This window comes from Hippoglossus hippoglossus, chromosome 13, assembly GCF_009819705.1.
Source record: "Hippoglossus hippoglossus isolate fHipHip1 chromosome 13, fHipHip1.pri, whole genome shotgun sequence".
In the NCBI taxonomy this organism is placed as follows: Eukaryota; Metazoa; Chordata; class Actinopteri; order Pleuronectiformes; family Pleuronectidae; genus Hippoglossus; species Hippoglossus hippoglossus.
Window position 1 is genome coordinate 10,226,639 of NC_047163.1, and position 19,431 is coordinate 10,246,069.

At 43.5% G+C, this 19,431-nt stretch overlaps 1 protein-coding gene across 4 annotated transcripts in view; it reads left to right on the plus strand.

Annotated features, from left to right (window-relative positions):
• schip1 (schwannomin interacting protein 1) overlaps positions 1-19,431 on the plus strand; it is a 208,244-nt gene that overhangs the window by 147,297 nt on the left and 41,516 nt on the right. Inside the window, exon 1 of one of the 4 annotated variants that reach the window (XM_034604114.1) lies at positions 15,895-16,529. The exons of 2 other annotated variants lie outside the window; for them this stretch is intronic. In XM_034604114.1, coding sequence (XP_034460005.1) covers positions 16,521-16,529 — 9 coding nt within the window. In that variant the 5' untranslated portion in view covers positions 15,895-16,520. Of the gene's footprint in view, positions 1-15,894; positions 16,530-17,360; positions 17,698-19,431 lie in introns of those variants that run through there. One more of the 4 variants, XM_034604113.1, reaches the window with a different exon arrangement.

Genomic DNA, 19,431 nt, shown 5'->3' on the forward strand with positions numbered 1-19,431 from the left:
TTTTTAAATTGTGATTTGTAACATGAGATTTGTGCACCTCTAATGGAGAATTAGAGGAGGTGTAACTGTTGTGTTGTGGTTGTGGGAGAGGAAAAAATCTACAAGTTTGCAACTCCTGAAGCATTTTTCTCTTTAGAGTTTCCTTTTCACCCGATCCCAGTCTGCACATCTTTGAAAGAAGATAACCCCCAAAGACACAGGGGAAACTCATGCACCATATCACAATATACTATCTTTTTATAACATCATGTAGAATTACATATACAGGGAGAATAGGAGAAGACATTTTAGGCGCCCCGTGTTATGAAAAAAAATATTTTCTCTTGGAGAGAAAGTGACTCACAGACTCACAGAGCACTAAACTCGCATTGTCAAATCATAAGCAAACATGTAACGAATCCTATAGGAAAAAGATGAACACAATCTTACACACATGGAAACACAAAGTGGTGGTTAACTGTGACTCCTAAGGTGCATTTCAGTTAGAGACATTAACTCACATCATTTTCAATTCTGAATCTAAAAGATGAAACATTTGCTGCAGCTCTGGATTAGAGTTTAGTGACATGTGCAGTTCTACTGATCCACAAAACCTGCTTTCTCTATAAATAACCTGAAACAATGACAACTATTGACCATATTATTTAATGTCGAGACTCCTGCTGCACTATTAAAGAACATTTAGCAGATCGTTCTGTTGTTCTTTTGAAACCAACAGGTCCTCCCACTTTGCATTTCTATCGTGTATTAGAAGGCTTTGTCCGCATTGCTTACCATTACCACTACTGCTATTCACTTCCTGCTTGGTCTCCGGAAACCCTGGAAACATAAATGCAAAATCGAACATTTCACTCAGTCGCAACAGTTTAAGCAAATTAAACATGTTTAGCTGAGGTCAGTGGTTCACTCTCTGTTCTCAGTCTAATCGCAATCTGTCCATAGTGCCAATTTCTCACTGCTGTAAGTTAGTTAGTCGCACGCTAATCTTTCCCAGGAGCACCACTGATCCAAATATAATGCTGTGGTTTCAATACTTAGTCCCTTTCAAGCTTAGTCACATTAGTGTGTGTTCTACGACAATATATATAAATCTGGTGTGTGGTTGTGCAGTTTTGTGTGTGTTTGTGTGACCCGCGGATCCTATAGCTATACAGCATACAGCAGGCCTCGCCCATTCCTAATTAGTGTGTGATCGATAGCCGGTTGTTGTGATGCTGTGCATGGGGAGACGTGTCGGAGCAGGGGGAACAATGACATTTCAGTGGACAGGGATTACTCAGTTGACCTTATTGTTGTGATTAGAATTCAGCCGCAGCTCCCCGAGAGATGACCTCACCTTGTTCACACTGCGCCAGGGGGCAGGAAGTTGCTCAGAACTTGCCACCCCGACACATGCATACTGCAATAAATGCGACAGCGCCCTGAGACTTTTTTTATTACCTTGCTTTTTTCAATATGCTCTGATATTTTCTTATTATCCTTTGCATTTTTCTATGATCTCCAAATTCATGCAGAGAGACGAACACCACATCAATCTTTCATCTTTCACTAACATGTGCTGCAAATGGAGTATAAGTGTAGAAAGTAAAAAAAAGGGAATAGGTAGGAAAGGCAAAGACAATCAGTCGCTCACAGAAAGTGTTGCATACATATTGTCCTCCATTTGCTCTCGTCACTTTTTCCTTGTTGCTCCCTCTTTCCCTAAGAGTAGTGATTACAGCCCATTTAGACTTTGATGTCTGGCAGAAAGAAAAGGTAAAAAGCATTAGCGCCATTCCCTTTAAGCAACGACAGAGGCATTGTGTTGTGTTGAGGCCATATTTAAATAATCATGGGGTAATTGTGTAGAAGGAGAAATCTCAGACGTAGATATCTGAAAAGCTGGGAAAACAAAACCAGCTGCAGAGATTGATGCCACTATGGGGGTAAGTGGTGTGTTCCGTGTTGTTGTATTTGGGCCAAACTCAACCAAAGTGTTCGGTAAGGTGCTCTGAACAGAACATACGGTTATTCTCTCACAACCCTAACTCTCACATTCTCATCTGGGAGTGGAAATACAGCCACTGTATGTGCAATGTCTCTGCAGCTCCCGATTTAAATAGTGGCAGCACCATTATACACAATAACCCTTTGTGGTTACTTTGACTAAATTATGCACAAGCAATACCATGGCTGCTGGAAAATAAATACACTCCTGTGCTTTTGACTTTTATTCCTCTTACTTTACTACAGAGGAGCTAGCCGAGCGTGTGGTTATTGTGTGGACCACTGTACTGCATGAGAGCATAATGACCAGATTTTCAACGATAAATTCAACTTAAAGCCAGACTAAAAGCCAAATCATCAGCTTTTGGCTGCGTAATTGTTTTGCCATCTGTTTGCATCTCATCTCACTGAACCTGAAGAAAAACAGAAAGCTCATCTGCTCCCTGCTCTCATGGTGAGTCGTGTTCATTTGCATCCACATTTGGAGCAAATTATGGTAACACTTTACAATGCAGCCTACAATTCACAGAGTAATGAGTCATAAAATAGTTACTTGTTGCTTGTGATACCTCACTGTAGTTACAGTTACCTCAAATTGTAATACCTGTAAACAGATTCTTCATGTAAATGTACAAAATCGGATTTTGGGGCCCCGGGTTTCACCAGTCACATTTGAGCAGGCTTTGGTTGACAAATAGAGCATGTGGTGAGCAAAAGAGGTGGAACACATTGACTGAAATGCATCAGCTATAAACATTTTAAATGAATCTGCAAAAGCTGTTAATAGAGATTAGCCAGAATGTTGTCTGGACCTAAAACACCTACAAAAAGTATTGCTGTTTGTGTGGAGAAAGGTTCAACTCTTCAAGATTAAGTCTTGGCCCAGATATCTGCCGTCCACACCGGAAGCCCCAAAATATTGTATTGGCTAATTTGCCGTAAAACGATAGCCGATTAGGCTGTGAGATTGCCCAAACTCTAAGCAAATATCAATACCAACGAGTATTTCCATTCTGACTGTTATTGGTTCACCAAGATGAACATTGGCACCACAGAAGTAGTGTTGCATGAAGAAGAGGGCTTGGCAGGATTATGTGGTTAAAAGAGAAATCAAACAAACCTTGAACGACAACAATGTGGAAAATGTGACAAACATATGTCATTTGTGTTTGTTTAATGTGGAATAAGGAATATTTCAGTTCTAAATAAGTCCACTCCACTAAATTTTCAATCACTAGCGGAGCAGAAACTTCACTAGATGCTGCTGGTTCATCATGAGCAGCATGCAAAGCTTGTTTTAATGCTCACTCTATTCTATTTCTCTTCTAGGATGCAGCTGTTGAATGGTCATGTAAAGGTGTGAGTGTCATCAATGCAGAATCATTGGGTGACTGGTACACTTATCTGGGACATGGTCCTAAAAGTGCAGGGGCTTACTATGGTACCCCAGCAGCAAGTGAGGATGGAGGATTGTGGTTTAGCCCCGGCGATTCGGTTCCACTGGAGGGGAGAGAGTCAGCTGGTGGTGGGAGGAATGCAAGCCTGTCACACCTGTTTGAAGGCCACTCTACTTATCAGAGAGTTTTTCCAGCTCAGAGCACACAACCAGTTGGCCACCGTGCAGGACAGAGGAGAGGAGAGGAGAGGAGAGGAGAGGAGAGGAGAAGAGAAGAGAAGAGAAGAGAAGAGAAGAGAAGAGAAGAGAAGAGGAGAGGAGAGGAGAGGAGAGGAGAGGAGAGGAGAGGAGAGGAGAGGAGAGGAGACGAGACGAGAGGAGAGGAGAGGAGAGGAGGGTTAGATGGCGTCGGGGGAGCATTTTGGGCATAAGAATTCCTCTGTAGCCTCCCACTGCTGCCAGCTTAGTGATAACATGCATGAGTAGACCTTGGGTGAAAGAAGATGGTAAGATGAGCAGAGAGGGAGGATGGGAAAAGCAGGGCAAAATTGACAGATTAAAAGGAGCAAAGAGGTCTGAAAGCCTCCCACTTCCTCCCTACCCTCCATCCCCTCTGTTCCCCACGAAAGGGGGGGGGGAGCCGTCCTAAGGATGTTAGTGGCCATTAAAATTGCAGCATGTTTACATAAAACGAACCCTGCCTTTGGCAATCCGATAGCCGGGTGGTCACGGTGCACACCACATCAGGGTCAGCAGTGAGACCCTGATTCGACACCTGACCAGTCAGTCCATTTGTCTTATGTCATATCAAGTCTCTATCCCCACATTTCCTCTGTTTTCCTTGTCCCTTTCCAATATAGACTTTAAACCACCATGCTGTCATTACTTCAGGGGCCATTTTTCTCTTGGCCCTCTTTCCTATCGCAGTAATTAAATTACTGAAGACATATATCACACTAACATCTCTGATGTAATGGCTGGATCTGCTTCTCTTTGGCTAGTGATGATGATGATGCTACTATCAGCCAAACAACTTGATTAAACAAATGCTCCCCTTTTTTGGTATATACCGTGCATGACTTGCATATTGCTCCCTCATATCAAACTCAGGAGTGGTCCTCACAGAGAATTGGCTATGGTCTGTATGTCTGTTGTTTCTTTGTAGGCCAAAGAGAATAAGTGGGCCTTTGTAGTGGTGTCGATCAGCGTTTATTCAAAATATTTTACCATGTAAGTAATCTGCTCTGCAACGGTACTTCAGACAAACTGGCAAGCAGGTTGTATCATCATCATCATTACCACCTGACATCAGATGACTTGCCAGAGAGAAGCATTTCCAGCCTTTATATTAGAGATGTTAACGTGATATATGTCTTGAATAATTTTGTATGTGAAGCAAAGGATGTTATAAATATTCCCCACCCTTGAGGTAAAGACAGCACAAGGGTTTTGTAAGTTTAACAGGTTTACTTTGTAAATGAGTCTCCTTCAGAGCTTCTTAGCCATTTGCTTGCTCATCACAAAGCTTGACTTTCAACAACCGTGTCTCTGTCAGAATCCAGTCTTGTGAAACGTGAAACATTTTTAATTTGTTTGCAGTTATTTCTCTGAGCTGGTTTGCATTGTGTTGAATGTAGCACAAAGTCGCAAAGACGTGCACACACTCAAACACAGGTGCAGGAAACCCAAACACCTATCAGCTACTATATTGATGCACTGTACTCTATTGTTTTGCTTTTGAATGATTCAACACACTTAATTGCATGGTCCATTTGCTGTCTGATTCCTTTTGCTAGGGTGGTTTTACTCAATACTCTACCCATGATCCCGCTCTCAGTGGTTCAGGCTGGATTGCCTTTTTTATATCATGGATATATTCACATAATTCCAAAAGAACAAAGCCCGCACAGCTCTTTGGCCCAGCATCATTATATTCACGAAATATTTCCCTTCAGCTTATTCAAAGGGAGTCTCTGATGACTTGTTTTGCCAATCCACCTGCCATCGTTAACAAGGCAGAGCTGCGATGATCCGGTGGGTCTGATATTTACCGTGGTCTCCTCAGAATGTTTTTTTTTACTAACAAATGGCAGCTATAATTACAGCAACCAAACCATTGTTTCATCCAAACACTGGCAGTCCATTCACGGCTTCTCCCATTATCCATGTTCTGTGGTCATGGATTAGCTCTAATCAGCACAGTATAATCCACATGAAAAAGAAGGCTATTATGATTAAAACTGCCATAATCTGATCTCGGCTCCAATTCTGTCTCCTCTATTACTTCATCATTAAGCTAATCTCTGAATGTATCACTGAAATGAGGAGTAATGAAACTGCTGCAATAACATTTTCAGGGAAATTTTAATCACTTGCAGGAGCAGTTCTGGTGATAAATTCATGGAATAAAAATCCAAATGCATATGGATGCTGATCCCAGTGAGTCCTGCAAGCAAAGAAACATAAGGAAAACAACATTTACTGAATGTCTAGAAATTAGAAAAGCATAAATTTATAGATATAACCCCAAAAAATAAGTAGCAACACTTAACCACTGGTGGAAAGACCTCCGTAAATTACAGCTGCTTTTCATCCCTATATTAGTGGTGAAAATAGCTGAATCGCCAGTAGCTGAACAAGCTTTTCAAAGACTTGCGAGCGTATATAGCCCCAGAGCTAACCATAGCTACAGCGGGTAACCCAAATGAAGTCGGGAAAAGCCCAAAGCTTTGCCCCTGCGGCAATAAGATGTCAAGCTGGGACACCCACCCCACCTCTGATAAACAATGTATGGTACGTATAGGTAAGGGTAACAGAGAACACTGAGTTTGTTCTTTATAACCCCTTGCAGGAAAAGAAAAGTTGTTAAATGTCTGTGGCCTTGTTGCAAAGATTATATTTAATCCAGTTATAGATACTGAGACAAAGCAGTGACATAAAATAAGAAGAGGTTTGTTTTTATCTTTGAAGTGAAGATTGGATTATATGAGCAGTGTATCAAGGCTGCAAGAATGTGCACATAAAGCTGAACCTTCACCTTGAGGGGGACTGCAATTATTCAGAGACAATATAACATCCTGTTAAAGATGGAGGCTTTCCGGATTAAAACACTGTACGCACCATTTTCCTGTAAGACAATAAAGACAGTAGCAGGAGAAATTCTCTCAGGAGAAAGTCTGCATCTGGGGAGAAAGAGCAGGGAGCACAGTAAATGAATCTATTGCACACTTTTTAGTCTGTTCTTAGGAACTAAGAAAACAATTAAATTGGCTATTCACTGAAAGGATACAGACACCACTGAGAATTAAACCTAACCTCTATCAAAGATATTGTTACAGTACCAATTCAGAAAATGATAACGATTATAACTATAAAGTCCAGTCAGGAAAATTACTGTAGAATAAACAAACTCAATTTACCTAAATACAGCAAATAAAATGTATGTTTTAAAATGAAGCAGGGTTCTTATTTGAAAATAATATTGGGGAGCTACAACCAACATGTTCCAACTGAGTCAGAGAGAAAAACATGTGATTCTCTGTAATTACTGTGACAGAGGGCAAAGATTGCGTATATACACTGTACAGCCCAATAACCCAACGAAATGTAATGTTCCTCTGCTGCAGACTGTTTAGAATTATACCAGATATATCTGAATATATAGCAGGTGAGGAGAATTCTCAGTTTAATACATTTTACACATACAGGCTTTGATTTTAAATTTAATTTGTGCAATTTTGGGTAAAAAAAGGAAACAATTTAGAGAGCAACTTTGAAATGTGTATATGTATGTTAGTGTTCTGTGTAAATATGTGCATATCAGTGGGTTTATAAGTGTTTGTTTAATAATTTATGTTCTGGATGAAGTTTGTGGCTTATACAGTGGGGCCCAAAAGTCTAAGACAAGGGGACAGCACATTACTAGTAGTTATTAGAATTAGTATCATTAGTGTCCCTGGAAATCATGGTTGATTCTGCAATTCAACTTTATGTAGTGAGGCAGATAAGTGTGTGGAGGTCAGGGTAGTAGATGTGTTATTGGCACATTTGTCTTTCATGCGAGGGACCAGAATATTTACCCCATCACACACCAACTGTACCAAAATAACCCGACCTTTCTACTACATTAACTATGAGTATAACTACTGCTACACTGTAGTAGCCCTTGCAGAAAGTTTTTTTTTAAACTACGGGATTGACCATAATCCAAGGTTTTGTCGAATAACACCTATATGAGAGTTCTTTCGGGTGATAGGGTCGTCATGTATTCTGACCACAAGGGACAGTTACACTAGAACCACATGACACAACCCAGCATGGTTGCTGCTGGAGTGGAGGGAGCGTTGCTGCTCGCTTCTTGCCATCTCTGCGATGATGAGTTACGAGACCCCATCTGACTGCGATGCAGTAGTATCTCACACATGGCAGTCTGGGAAGGATCAATAATTGATCTAGCCTGTGTGTCACCACCTGTTGGGGTCTCGCAGGGTTCACATCCACACATGTATTACTAGAAAACACAGACACACACACACCTCTATTTCTGCTGCGACCATAATGATCTATATACACCATCAACCAAGGTATAAAATAGAGTTGTCACTCAGTCACATCACGGCTGATCAGATCGCGCTTAACCCTGACAACTCTCCGGTGACCTGGCGGGTTACATGGCTGCCTCTGAGGTCAAACTGTGAAAGCCGTAGATCATCAGTGGCTGTGTTGATGCTGGGCTGGTGCTGAAACCTGCACAATACAGGGTGATTTCCATGGCATATTTTCCACTAGCAACGTTGGGCTCAGTGTTACATTACAATCTCTCTGCAGGTGTTTGCCTGGAGGAAAGGCAAGTCTCATTTTGATCCGTTTCAACCATCAACCCGTTGCCAGTCTTCTATCTCATTCAGGCCTTCCTGGTTTAATTCGCTCCCTAAATCAATTCCTGCTGCCTCACTCCCTCCCAGTCTGTGGATGTTTAGTTGTTTATGAGAGAAGGTGGAGAACAGCAGGTGTGAGGCCTGCACAAAACAGCAGAGAAGTCAGCCAATTTGGGAAGGGCAGTAAATTGCATGGACGTCTGTGCGCTGCGTGGTGCGGAGCTGAGCGAAGGGTTAGGGTGGATGCATATCTCTGCCTGGCGGTACTGCTGACGGGGCACAGAAACAGCCATGGAGGCAAGCCAGGCAGGCAACACAGAGAGAGAGAGAGAGAGAGAGAGAGAGAGAGAGAGAGAGAGAGAGAGAGAGAGAGAGAGAGAGAGTGCGGGGATTGGGACCTGACACACTCTCGGCGTCTCCGTCTATGTGACTCTTTAACCGCTGGATGTTTTCTGCCTCGTTGCAGAAAGAGCAAAAGGGCAGGGAAATAAGGTGGAGGGAAACATAAAGAGGAGGGAGCGGAGGAGGAAAAAAAACATGAACATCTGACCTGAAATTCCTCCAGCGTGTGAGAGATGTGGTAAATCTGAAAATGAATAGATAGTGTTATAAATCTAGCCATGACCGTTATATAAACCTTTAGGTCCCTTCCTTGTGATTCTTGAAAACGGTTTTCAGTAACAGGCACAGAGTCCTGGACCTGAATCTCTGCTCAGCCCCACAGGGCACCTCTGCAGACTGGGCTAATTGAGCAGATTACAAACCTCCCCTTCTTTTGCTCTAATTAACATTAGTGTGCCATGGACCAAATGGGTCTGAAGTAGGCCCTCCACTCTAGCATGCGATTAAGATCTCCTGCCACAGCGGTGTCTCTGGTCATAACTTCATTAACGACTTGGCTGACTTTTCCCGACACTGCTGGCTCCAGTCCCCCGGGGAGTTTGGGCCTGAATTTCCATTTCCTGCAGCATAAAGATCTTTGATCGAATTTAATATTCGGACTTAAACGATTTCCTACAGGTTTCTCAGCTCTGGGTGGCATGGTGGTGCAGGGGTTAGTACTGTTGCTTCACAGCAAGAAGGTTCCCAGTTCGGCCCAGGTCTTTCTGTGTGGTGTTTGAACGTTCTCCCCGTGTTATGCTGATTGGGCTTGGGTTAATTGACGGCTCTAAATTGAATGTAGATGTGAATGTGAGTGTGAATGGTTGTTTGTATGTTGGTGACCTGTCTAGGCTTTACATCACCCAATGTCAGCTGGGATTGGTTCCAGCTCCCCCCTGCAACCCTCAAAGGATAGGTGGTATAGATGATGGATGGATGGACGGATGGATGGATGGATGAATTTATCATCTCCCAACAAGAAAAACTCCTTTTCTATTTCCTCTCCAGACCATGTTGGTTTCGATTAATCTTGCATGTCAACTTGATCATCTATAACTCCTAACTATAGCCTTAGAATCTATCATTTTCATCAGCACAAGCATGGCTGTAATGACTCTGATTCCTGCACTGATTGTCAACATAATCATGAGCAACATTTTTATCTTCCTCAGCTCCTTCGTCACAGTAACTCTCCTCCTCCTCCCCTTCAGTAATACTATTGCCTCGTCCTTCATCACATTTATTGCTATTTGTTTTCCCCACATTTCTTTCTTTACGGTTATGGCCATACGCACATATTCTGGTCTTTTCAGTAATTGGTAGTTTGGATTTAAGGCATCGTGATGAATGCTGAAATGCGTGAAATGCGTGAAATGCGGTCTACGGCTAAATTCAGCCACTGTAAACTAAGCTATACAAATTCAGTAAATCTGAGTCTGTCCACGTCGGGTGACAAGCTGTACACTGCAGAAACACACAAATACTGCATAGACTGGATCCGGACATGCCTCCCATTCAAATGCATCTAATAGCTGTGAGTCCTTGTATATAGCTTATATAGATGTTGCTCTCACAATTCATTTCACACTTCATTAACAAGTGAACTTGTTGGCTGGATTTACAGTATGGAAGGGAAGATCAATATATTCCAGCCAGGTATTAATGGTGCAATCCAATACAGGCGCTGGGGTTCAGCAGATTATGCAAACACAATTACAAAAAACATGACAGAACGGTTCATTGTCATGCTTCATGAGCACATACCAATCGCAAATGAACATGCATGTGGATGTCTTTGCACACACGTATGCATGTAGTTGCCAAGGAAATGAGGAACACCCAGATTTTCACTCACACTCCTCTTTGTTCCTCCTCTTCACTCCCCCGGTGATCTGAATGGAGTAAATCATCATTGTGTTTAGGACGGCCAATCTCAATGGTTTGGCCACCCATTCTATTTAGAATGCCGGGTCAGTCATCCAGTTAAAGATCCAACCTCTATTGTGGCCATCTGACATCTCTATTCATCATCACACAGTCTGCATCCTGCTGCTGCTGTTGCTGCCGTCGTCTCAGGGCACACACTGCCTTGTGTGGCACTTTGTGTGGGGAGGGGTCACACACGTTCACAGAGGGGTTAGTGATGTATTGATTTATAGTGAATGATATAAATTTGTCGGACAGTTTGCCACACAATTGAGACTATGATGGTTTCTCCCTTCGATAACTTTTGGTGAAGGAGGTCACTGGGGAAATACGTTGCAAATCTGCTTTATTGAAATGTTGAATGAATTTTATTGCAATGATTTACATTAATTCAGATATTTGATCAGATGCATTAGCCAAAAACACACTCCTGTCTGGTATAGGGGTTTATGTTTCTGCCCCTGTCTGTTGGTTTGCCTTTGATTGGTTTGTTTGTTAGCAGGATCAGGCCAAAACTACTAAATGGATTTCCACAAAACCCATTATATTTTGGCGTAGATCTGGACAAAGGCGTAACAGGTACCAGGAATTTTTAAATCAGTTTTTGTTTACCAATTTCCCAGGGAATAATTCATGGATCTTGATGAAAAGAAAATATCAAACATATTTGAAGGAATGATATTCATGAGTGTTTGCTGTTTGACTCATTTAGGACAAATGTTGAGCCTTGGTGGAGGTTTGCACTCTACAAGTGCAATTCTAGTTCTTATGGAAAAATGTACTGTATTGCGATCCATATACAGTATATTGTGTGCAATTGCAAGGCAGTAGATGAAACTATTTCTCAAATTGTTTCTTCCCTAAATCATAACAGTTACGCTTGAATGCAAGTGATCACTGGGAGTCCCCTGAAGATAGTGTAGATTTTGTTTTACACTTCAGTGTCAGATTTCACCCACTGATACCCCCATTAGGCAGATGTAATATACTGTACATGTTTAATTATATTATGTTTTAATTATATTCCCCACCATAACTGGGCTCATATTTCTTCATTTACGTAGTGATGTGGCGTGACTGTGGGCTACTTACATATAACTCCAGTTACATACAAGCGTAACTCCACTCTTGCCTTGATTCATGACTGAACAGGCTTCACTCATGCAAGCGCTGTAATAACGTTCCTTCATTCAGTCACTGTGATTAAGAGCAGCGACTGTGGTGAGCAGGATGTGTGCAGTGGAACTGGGTCTCATTTTGAATTACTGAAGACCTCCTTCATGTTGTCTTCATTAGCACCACTAGAACTAGAGGGGTACTCAGCGAGTGTTTACATCCGCACAGGCTGGTTGGCCACCTAATCTCTATATTGCATATGTATGTGTTTAGATCAGATACTCATACCATGTACACAGACCTATTCTGCAAACTGCTCACATTAAATGCCTAAAGATCACCCCCAAAAAATACTTTCTTGGCTTTGATTCAGAACATCTAAAATGTCACTTTAGATGCAGGCACACTACATATGCCTAATTTTTTTCCATTAAGACCACACAAATACATGAATTCTGGAGAAATTCATAAAATTCATCACCGTAAATCCATCTTTGATGCCTAAGCAGTGGAAAACACCAACAGGGAGTTTTGTGCTTCGATGCGGCTGAATCACTTCTTCACCGTGGTTTGTTAAATGCGTTAAGCCGTGTGATGATGACGGAGATTTAGAGAAACTTAGCCAGGTTTTCTATTCTGTTATCAAACTCCTCTACATGCAAGACTGAACAAGACAGACTAACGGAAACCACCAGTCTTTCACACACAGTAAAGTGTTGTTCAGTGTTTTAAATTCAAAAGGTACAAGGGGAAGTATAAAGATTTCTTTCTTGACAGTCAGGATCGGGTCTTTTTTCACTGAAAGAGACGTGACATGGTGAGCGACCCGGGTGTTGAGTCTACTCACTGGCCTCTTGTTTCTCATAACAAGGCAGGACATTTCCCCATCTGCAGGTTTGGCCTTGTACCACAGTGAAGTTTGTAACACTTCATTTTCTGTCCTCTGGTTCGGCCCGAGTCTTATTTCAAGGTTAGCTCTTCCCCCTCAGTCACTGGAAAGTGAGAGGGGGAAGAGAGGAGGGGGGAGAGAATTCTCCAAGGTCACTTTCGGTGTCTCTCCGTTTGAGTTGGTGAGTTCCTGACAAGGCAGAGACAGTTTCAATTCCTCACCGACTGTCAGGGGCTGGCTGTTTTTTAAAGGCCTTTGAGACAGATATAAGCAGAGGAAGATGTTCCCTGACTTTTCAGTATTATCTGAGGAGTATTCTTTTCTCCGGCCTTATCGCTCTGTCAGTAATGGGCCTTCAGTGATTCCTGCCAGATATCTGCCGCGGATGGACTGTTAGGCAGTTTAGATAGAGCAACGCTTTCCCAGATCCTGTAGATCTAGACTGGGATGTTTTTCCACATGTTCCTGTCCCTTGTTGATTGGTGAATCCCACTGAATGGCAGTTTGACAGACACTGCACCACTGCTTCTAAGTGGAGTGGAAGAAAAAAAACAAAAAAAGGAGGGGGAGATTGATGTGGAATGCCTGAAGTGTTGCATGGTAAACTTTGTATGACCACCTCCTCAATCAAAAGTACAGTAAAAGTCATCCTCCTCTTCAGATGTGATGAAGACATGGATCAGAGATCTTTGATGTGACAGATCATGGACATCTTCATCTGACCTCCTGTCTCCCAGCTCGTTGGTGCTTTTATTGTTCTGTGAAACAATTCACTGAGGGGAAGGACGGCGAGTCAAAACTGTTTTAGAGGCTTTGACATTGAAGGGAAAAAGAAACTTCAAAGAAATTAAAATATGTGTGCACGTGTGCGAGTGCAAGCGAGACCGAAATCTGCCTCCTATGTTTACAAAGTGAATAAGTTAATTGTCTGGTGAGCATAAGAACTTATAGTCACATTTTTTCTTAGATAGAACAGCCACAGGTGGCTTATCCTCCTTAAAGACATTCAGTTAACTCTACAGCTACTTCACTATGACCGATTCATGTTTGGGGAATAGGGGAGGAAACGCAGATGGGAGGAGTGGGAGGGCTGATAAGAGAGTTGAAAGCAGCAGTGGGGAATGGAGTGGTAGCAATAAGCCGGACTCCTGCTGTCTGCTCTTTAGGGAGATCCCCAGTCGTGCTGTCCCAACTGTAGCGTGAGAAGAGACTCAGCCAGGGGTCCTCGAAGTACTGCTCTGTTATTACATGGATGAACTCCTTTGTGCCGCCATTATACATTAAACCCACCATAACTGAGGACAGCTCCCATCCTTCAAACAACTACAAATCTCAGCTGCGCCCAGCCAGCCGTGCAGGGCAAAGAAACTTGTGACTCAATGAGATTCCCAACAACATCACTGAAGCACATCGCCTCGGTTCTGTGTCCCCAGATGTTTGGCATTCCACTTAAGAGATGCAGATATAATCCCCAATCACTGCACTTGTTATATAAGTGCTCCGTTGTACATTTGACTGCTTCTGTGACGAGATTGGTTTATCGTTGACATTTAACTTCCATTTCAGGGAATGTAAATTAGCAGCTGGTGCAAGAGGAAACTAAAGGCAACATGAGGATATGCTTTGTTGGTGTTAACCCCTCTTCAGCTCTGACACTGCATTTAAGATAGTTGGTTGGTTTGTTGGTGGGTGGGTCAGTCGATCAATCAGTCGGTCAGCCAGTCGGTTGGTCAGTTAGTTGGTCGATCGCTCAGTCAGTCAGTCGGTCAGTCGGTCAGTTGGTCAGTTGGTTAGTTTGTTGGTCGATCGCTCAGTCAGTCAGTCGGTCAGTCGGTCAGTTGGTCAGTTGGTCAGTTGGTCAGTTGGTTAGTTTGTTGGTCGATCACTCAGTCAGTCAGTCTGTTGGTCAGTTGGTTAGTTTGTTGGTCAATCGCTCAGTCAGTCAGTCTGTTGGTCAGTTGGTCAGTTAGTTGGTCGATCGCTCAGTCAGTCAGTCGGTCAGTCGGTCAGTTGGTCAGTTGGTTAGTTTGTTGGTCGATCGCTCAGTCAGTCAGTCTGTTGGTCAGTTGGTTAGTTGGTTGGTCGATCGCTCAGTCAGTCAGTCAGTTGGTCAGTTGGTTGGTTGATTGCTTAGTCAGTCAGTCAGTAAGTCAGTCAGTCGGTTGGTCAGTTGGTTGGTTGGTCGTTCACTTGGTTGCCTGGTAGGTCAGTTTGTTTCTTGGTTGGTTGCTTTCTTGGTCGGTTTGTTGGATGCTTATTTTATTTTATTTTACCAGAAGGAGAAACTAATTTCCACAACACTACATTCACTTTTACAAATGATGTCCCAGTAAACGAATAACAGAGCAACATCATAAATGCATAAGAAAACACGGATATGTATTAAACTGCACAAATATTCTCCAACCCTAAAACTATCTTATAAAAGAAAAGACACTATTTGAGAAGCTGGAACCAGCAAAATGCATTTTCCCTGCTGATTGACTAATGGATCAATAAACAGTTTCGGCTTCACTGCAATTCTAAGAGGAACGGTTAATAATAGTCATTTTTTAGACAAGTATAGTGGTGGTTTTGTACCCGGTTGCATTGGATGGATCATATTCAACAATGGTGGACCTAACACTGGAAAAGTACAGGCTGCGAGGAAGGAAGTATGTCAGTGGTGTTGAGAGCCTTTAATGGTGTATAGATTGTTAAAGAGATTGAGAGCTCCGGCTGCACTGTTGGGGATTGATACTGCTCTGTTAATCTAATGCAGAGGTCTCCGAGCAATGTGTAATATTTCATGTGTAGGTGTTTCATGATCAACTTGCCCTTTGTGCTGTAGCCGATTTTATAGACGAACATTACAGTTTTGTACAATAAAAGTGTTATTTATACAGCCTGACTGATTGTGCTTGCCTTTGACAGTGTTTGGAAATCAGCAGCTGTGGGGCTGCGCGTGTTTTAGTGTAAAGCAGTTGAATCCACCCATGTGATACACAAACCAGACACAAACTGAACATTATGACTTTATCTCGGAGGCTGGATTTATTGCATTGCTGATGCAGTTATGTTATACAGGTGTAGCAATAACAGGTAAACCAGGTAATTCTGAGAGGAAGACGGAAATGCAACTTTTGCTCCAATTAGGTTTAACAACAGAAGGGTCCTGCGTTTTTTTATGTGTCATAGAACATAGGTCCACTAGTCTAAATTGAGACCATCAGAGGCGTGTTTAATAATTTACCTAAATAGTTTCCTCTCTCACTCTCTCTCTCTCTCTCTCTCTCTCTCTCTCTCTGCCTCTGTCTCTCTTCAGCAAGGTCAGTGGGTGCAGAAGGATGTGGCTTTAGTTGTGTTCTGTCGTCGTCACTTTGTCCTCGGAGCTGCAGGCTGCGACAGAGAGCCTCAGAGCCTCCAACACCAGACCGGCGTGTGCCAACCGGGGAGCAGCAGCTTCAGCGTGCTTGTTTTGTGCAGTGTAGCTCGGAGTGTCGTCTCTTAAGTAGTAGCTGAATGATCGAGAATAGAAAAGGGAGCCTGGTTGCTTGGAAGCTCACAACATAAGGGGACGCACTTTACTCAGAGCCTATTTATCCTCCAGCTGACGTGAGGGAGCGAGCGCGCAAGGCTGAGCTGAACTGCCGTGCGCCGGGGAGGAGAGAGGAGAGAAGCGGCGCTGACCCACTGGGATTTTAAGCCATTCCAGGTTTATTCCCTCGTTCTTCCCCCCCCCACAGCAGGACCCCAGACTCCGGCTGGCTCCTCTGTCGGACAGACTCAGACAGACAGAGCGATGAATGCACTGAATTACCCACCGGCTCTCTGTCATTTCTCCGGCGCAGCCTGCCCGACCACCACCCGTACGTCTTAGAATAGAGCTGCCGCGAAGCGAGCCGGCACCTGGGATTTTTATTCTCCACACTTTACTATGTCTTGAGACGGCGGAGCGGAGGCTACACGGATGATGGCAGTGAGTACATGGCTCCGCTTACATGGCAGTGATCGTGCGTCCGGGGCTACTTTTAGCTCGTCTCCAGGGTGCAGCTTTTTTCATCCACGACTTTAAATGTGACAGATAATCTTGCATGGAGACGGGGGGGGGGGGGGGGGTCAGGGGTTGTGATGCTGGGCTATTGGGCGTTTCTGTGCCCTGTTGTTGCCGGGGGGGGGTGGTGATATCAGGTTCCTCCTGGGACTTTTCTTATTTGGGGGGGGGGGCATTACATCATTTGGGTAGCCTATACGGATGACTCTGCAAATTGAAGAAACGCGTATAAGCTTAATCATGACAATCAGACGTGGATCTTAATAATAAACCTCAGCCTCTACACATGGTTGCCAGGTGCAATCATGGGACTGTCATGCGCGAGGAGAGGGAGAACATGCCACTTGGAGACTGGGCGTATGCGATGGTGTCTCCTGGCATGAAAAAAAAAAGAGATCGGCAGAGTTGCGAGGGAAGTGTTTGACATAAATTAAACACCCTGCACCCCACCCACCCATGACACCCGCCCGGCTGCGGGGTTGGGTGGGGTGGGGTGGGGTGTGGGGGGGATCGGTGCAGCTGTCAATTTGCATGTATTTTGTTGGTCAAATCCAGCCTGTGTGTGTAGAGACTGTCTGCCCGCCTGCGCGTCGCTTAATCCCACAGAGGATCAGCTTTTACCGCCCCAGCCTGCTGCCTGCCTCCCTCCCTCCCTCTCTCTCTCTCTCCCTCTCTCTCTCCCTCCCTCCCTCCCTCTCTCTCTCTCTCTCTCTCTCTCTCTATCATTCACACACATGCACACTTTAAATGGTTTCACCTTTTGTGATCGGGCTCATGTGACCGTCGTGTTTTGACGCGCATAATATCTGGGAACCGTTCGGAGGCTGTGCGCGCACAAACCGGGAAAACGCTCCAAGGAACGAGGCGATGACCGAGATTTGAAACGCGGTATACCGGCGGCTTGGATACTCTGCTGCCGCTGTAGGACCTTCCTGCTTCGGAAAAGGAAAACACCCGGTTCCTGAATCTTAGTTTTATATATGTATATAAATAGTGCTTAGAGGGGGACAACGCCAGGATGACGCGCTGGTTCACGCACACAGACAGGGACTGGTGACCGCGTAGTGATCCAGCGCGTTTGATGAGCTCGTCGGTAAGGTGGTCCCCTGATGAACCGATGGGCTGATACATTGTATTTTCTTAAATCATGTTAAATTTGAAGCTTAAATGTTACATTTGATAATGTGTCATGATGGTGACTGTTGTTATTTTTGCTGTAAACATAAATAGTCGAGGAGGTTTCAGAGTATTAGGCCATAACTAGGCTGGTTATGCTGTGTGTGTGTGTGTGTGTGGGTATACTTGCACAGTTGTCTTAGTGAGGACCATTTGATCCTAGGAGTGACAATCTGGGAAAGTGAGGACTCACTTTCAATTGGGCTGTTTGAGGGTTCAGACTTGATTTTAGGGTTAGGGTAAGAATTTGGTTACAGGGAAAAGGTTAATGTTAGGCGTTTAATGTGATGGGGAATGGATTATGCCAATGAGTTTCCTCACTAAGATAGAAGTACACGGTTGTTTGTGTGTGTGTGGAGTTCTTCATGTCAAGATCCCACAGGAAAATGATCCCATTGACTTAAATGGAGTATTTTGTAGTATCAGAAATACTTTCAGAATCCGAATCAGAAATACTTTATTGATCCCAAGGGGAAATTGTTTATTACCGAGGGATAATAAACAAAACAGTATTATACATTCAATCAATGGAACATCTTACCAAGATGTTTTTAGTCACGCTGTTTGAACTATTTTACCATGACGTCGAGGCAAAGTGGGGCTTTTGTGACCCCATTCGTGCAGCCAGTGCCAACCTCATCCCTGCACCTCATATTCTCTGTGACCTGTTGGAATTTCATGGAGAAATGCAGGTTTCTCAGCACAAAATGGTTCATCTCTCTAAACTGCATCAGCATCTATTCCCTAAGATGCTGAGTCACTTTGCTTTAGATATATCCTGTATAGCCCTCTTGTCCTTTGACGTCAACAGCCAGCGTCTGCACAGGTGTGGTCTAGTAGCCATAACTCAAGAGAGCCTTCTCTCATTAGTATTTTTTCTCCCTTTAAAATGTTCCATGAGAAACTAGCAAGTCCTAATGATCTTAACCAGTAATTACCAATACTCATAATTAATTCATTTTCCAGAGCAGCTCATAATGTGGATCATGCAGGAATGTGAATGCGTCGTTAAGTTCTCTTTGCCCTGAGAGAAATTTTTTGCAGCTCCTTGCTTTTCATTAACTTTTTAAAAGTGTTGTGAGGCGCTATGATAATGCACTCCTGTGGAGAGAAGACTGATAACTCGGCAACAGACAAGTCTCGGGTCAGGGGAAGATTTGTGGAGGGCTGTAAACAACACAGACATTTTCATTAGCTGCAAACTAATCAGTCAGGCGGTGATTGGAGCTCTATGGGAGCAGCACCATCAAGGTTAGACAACAACTCTGGACTCATCCGTCTGTGTCACTGTTAGGTGTATTGTGCATCGACGCATCTCAGCTCTCCTATAACACCCTGTTTTGTCCCTGTAGTGCAGATGTAGCAGTGGGTGGTGGGATATTATTCTGACACATCCAGCCACACGGACTCCGCCTTCCCTGTGTGTGTCAAGTGTTGCACAAGCCCCTCTATACACATTAACCAATACAGAGGAATGCAAAAGGAATGAGATTATCGGTTAGCATGGTCTAGAATGATTGGGAGGCTTTGCAGTAGCACAGTTGTTATGGAGAAAACTAGAAAACAAGTCCATAGCAAACTGTCGACAAAATTCTGTGCAGAAAGGAAGTTCCTGCGGGACAGGAAGTTCTTTGTGGTTGCCTGCATGAAA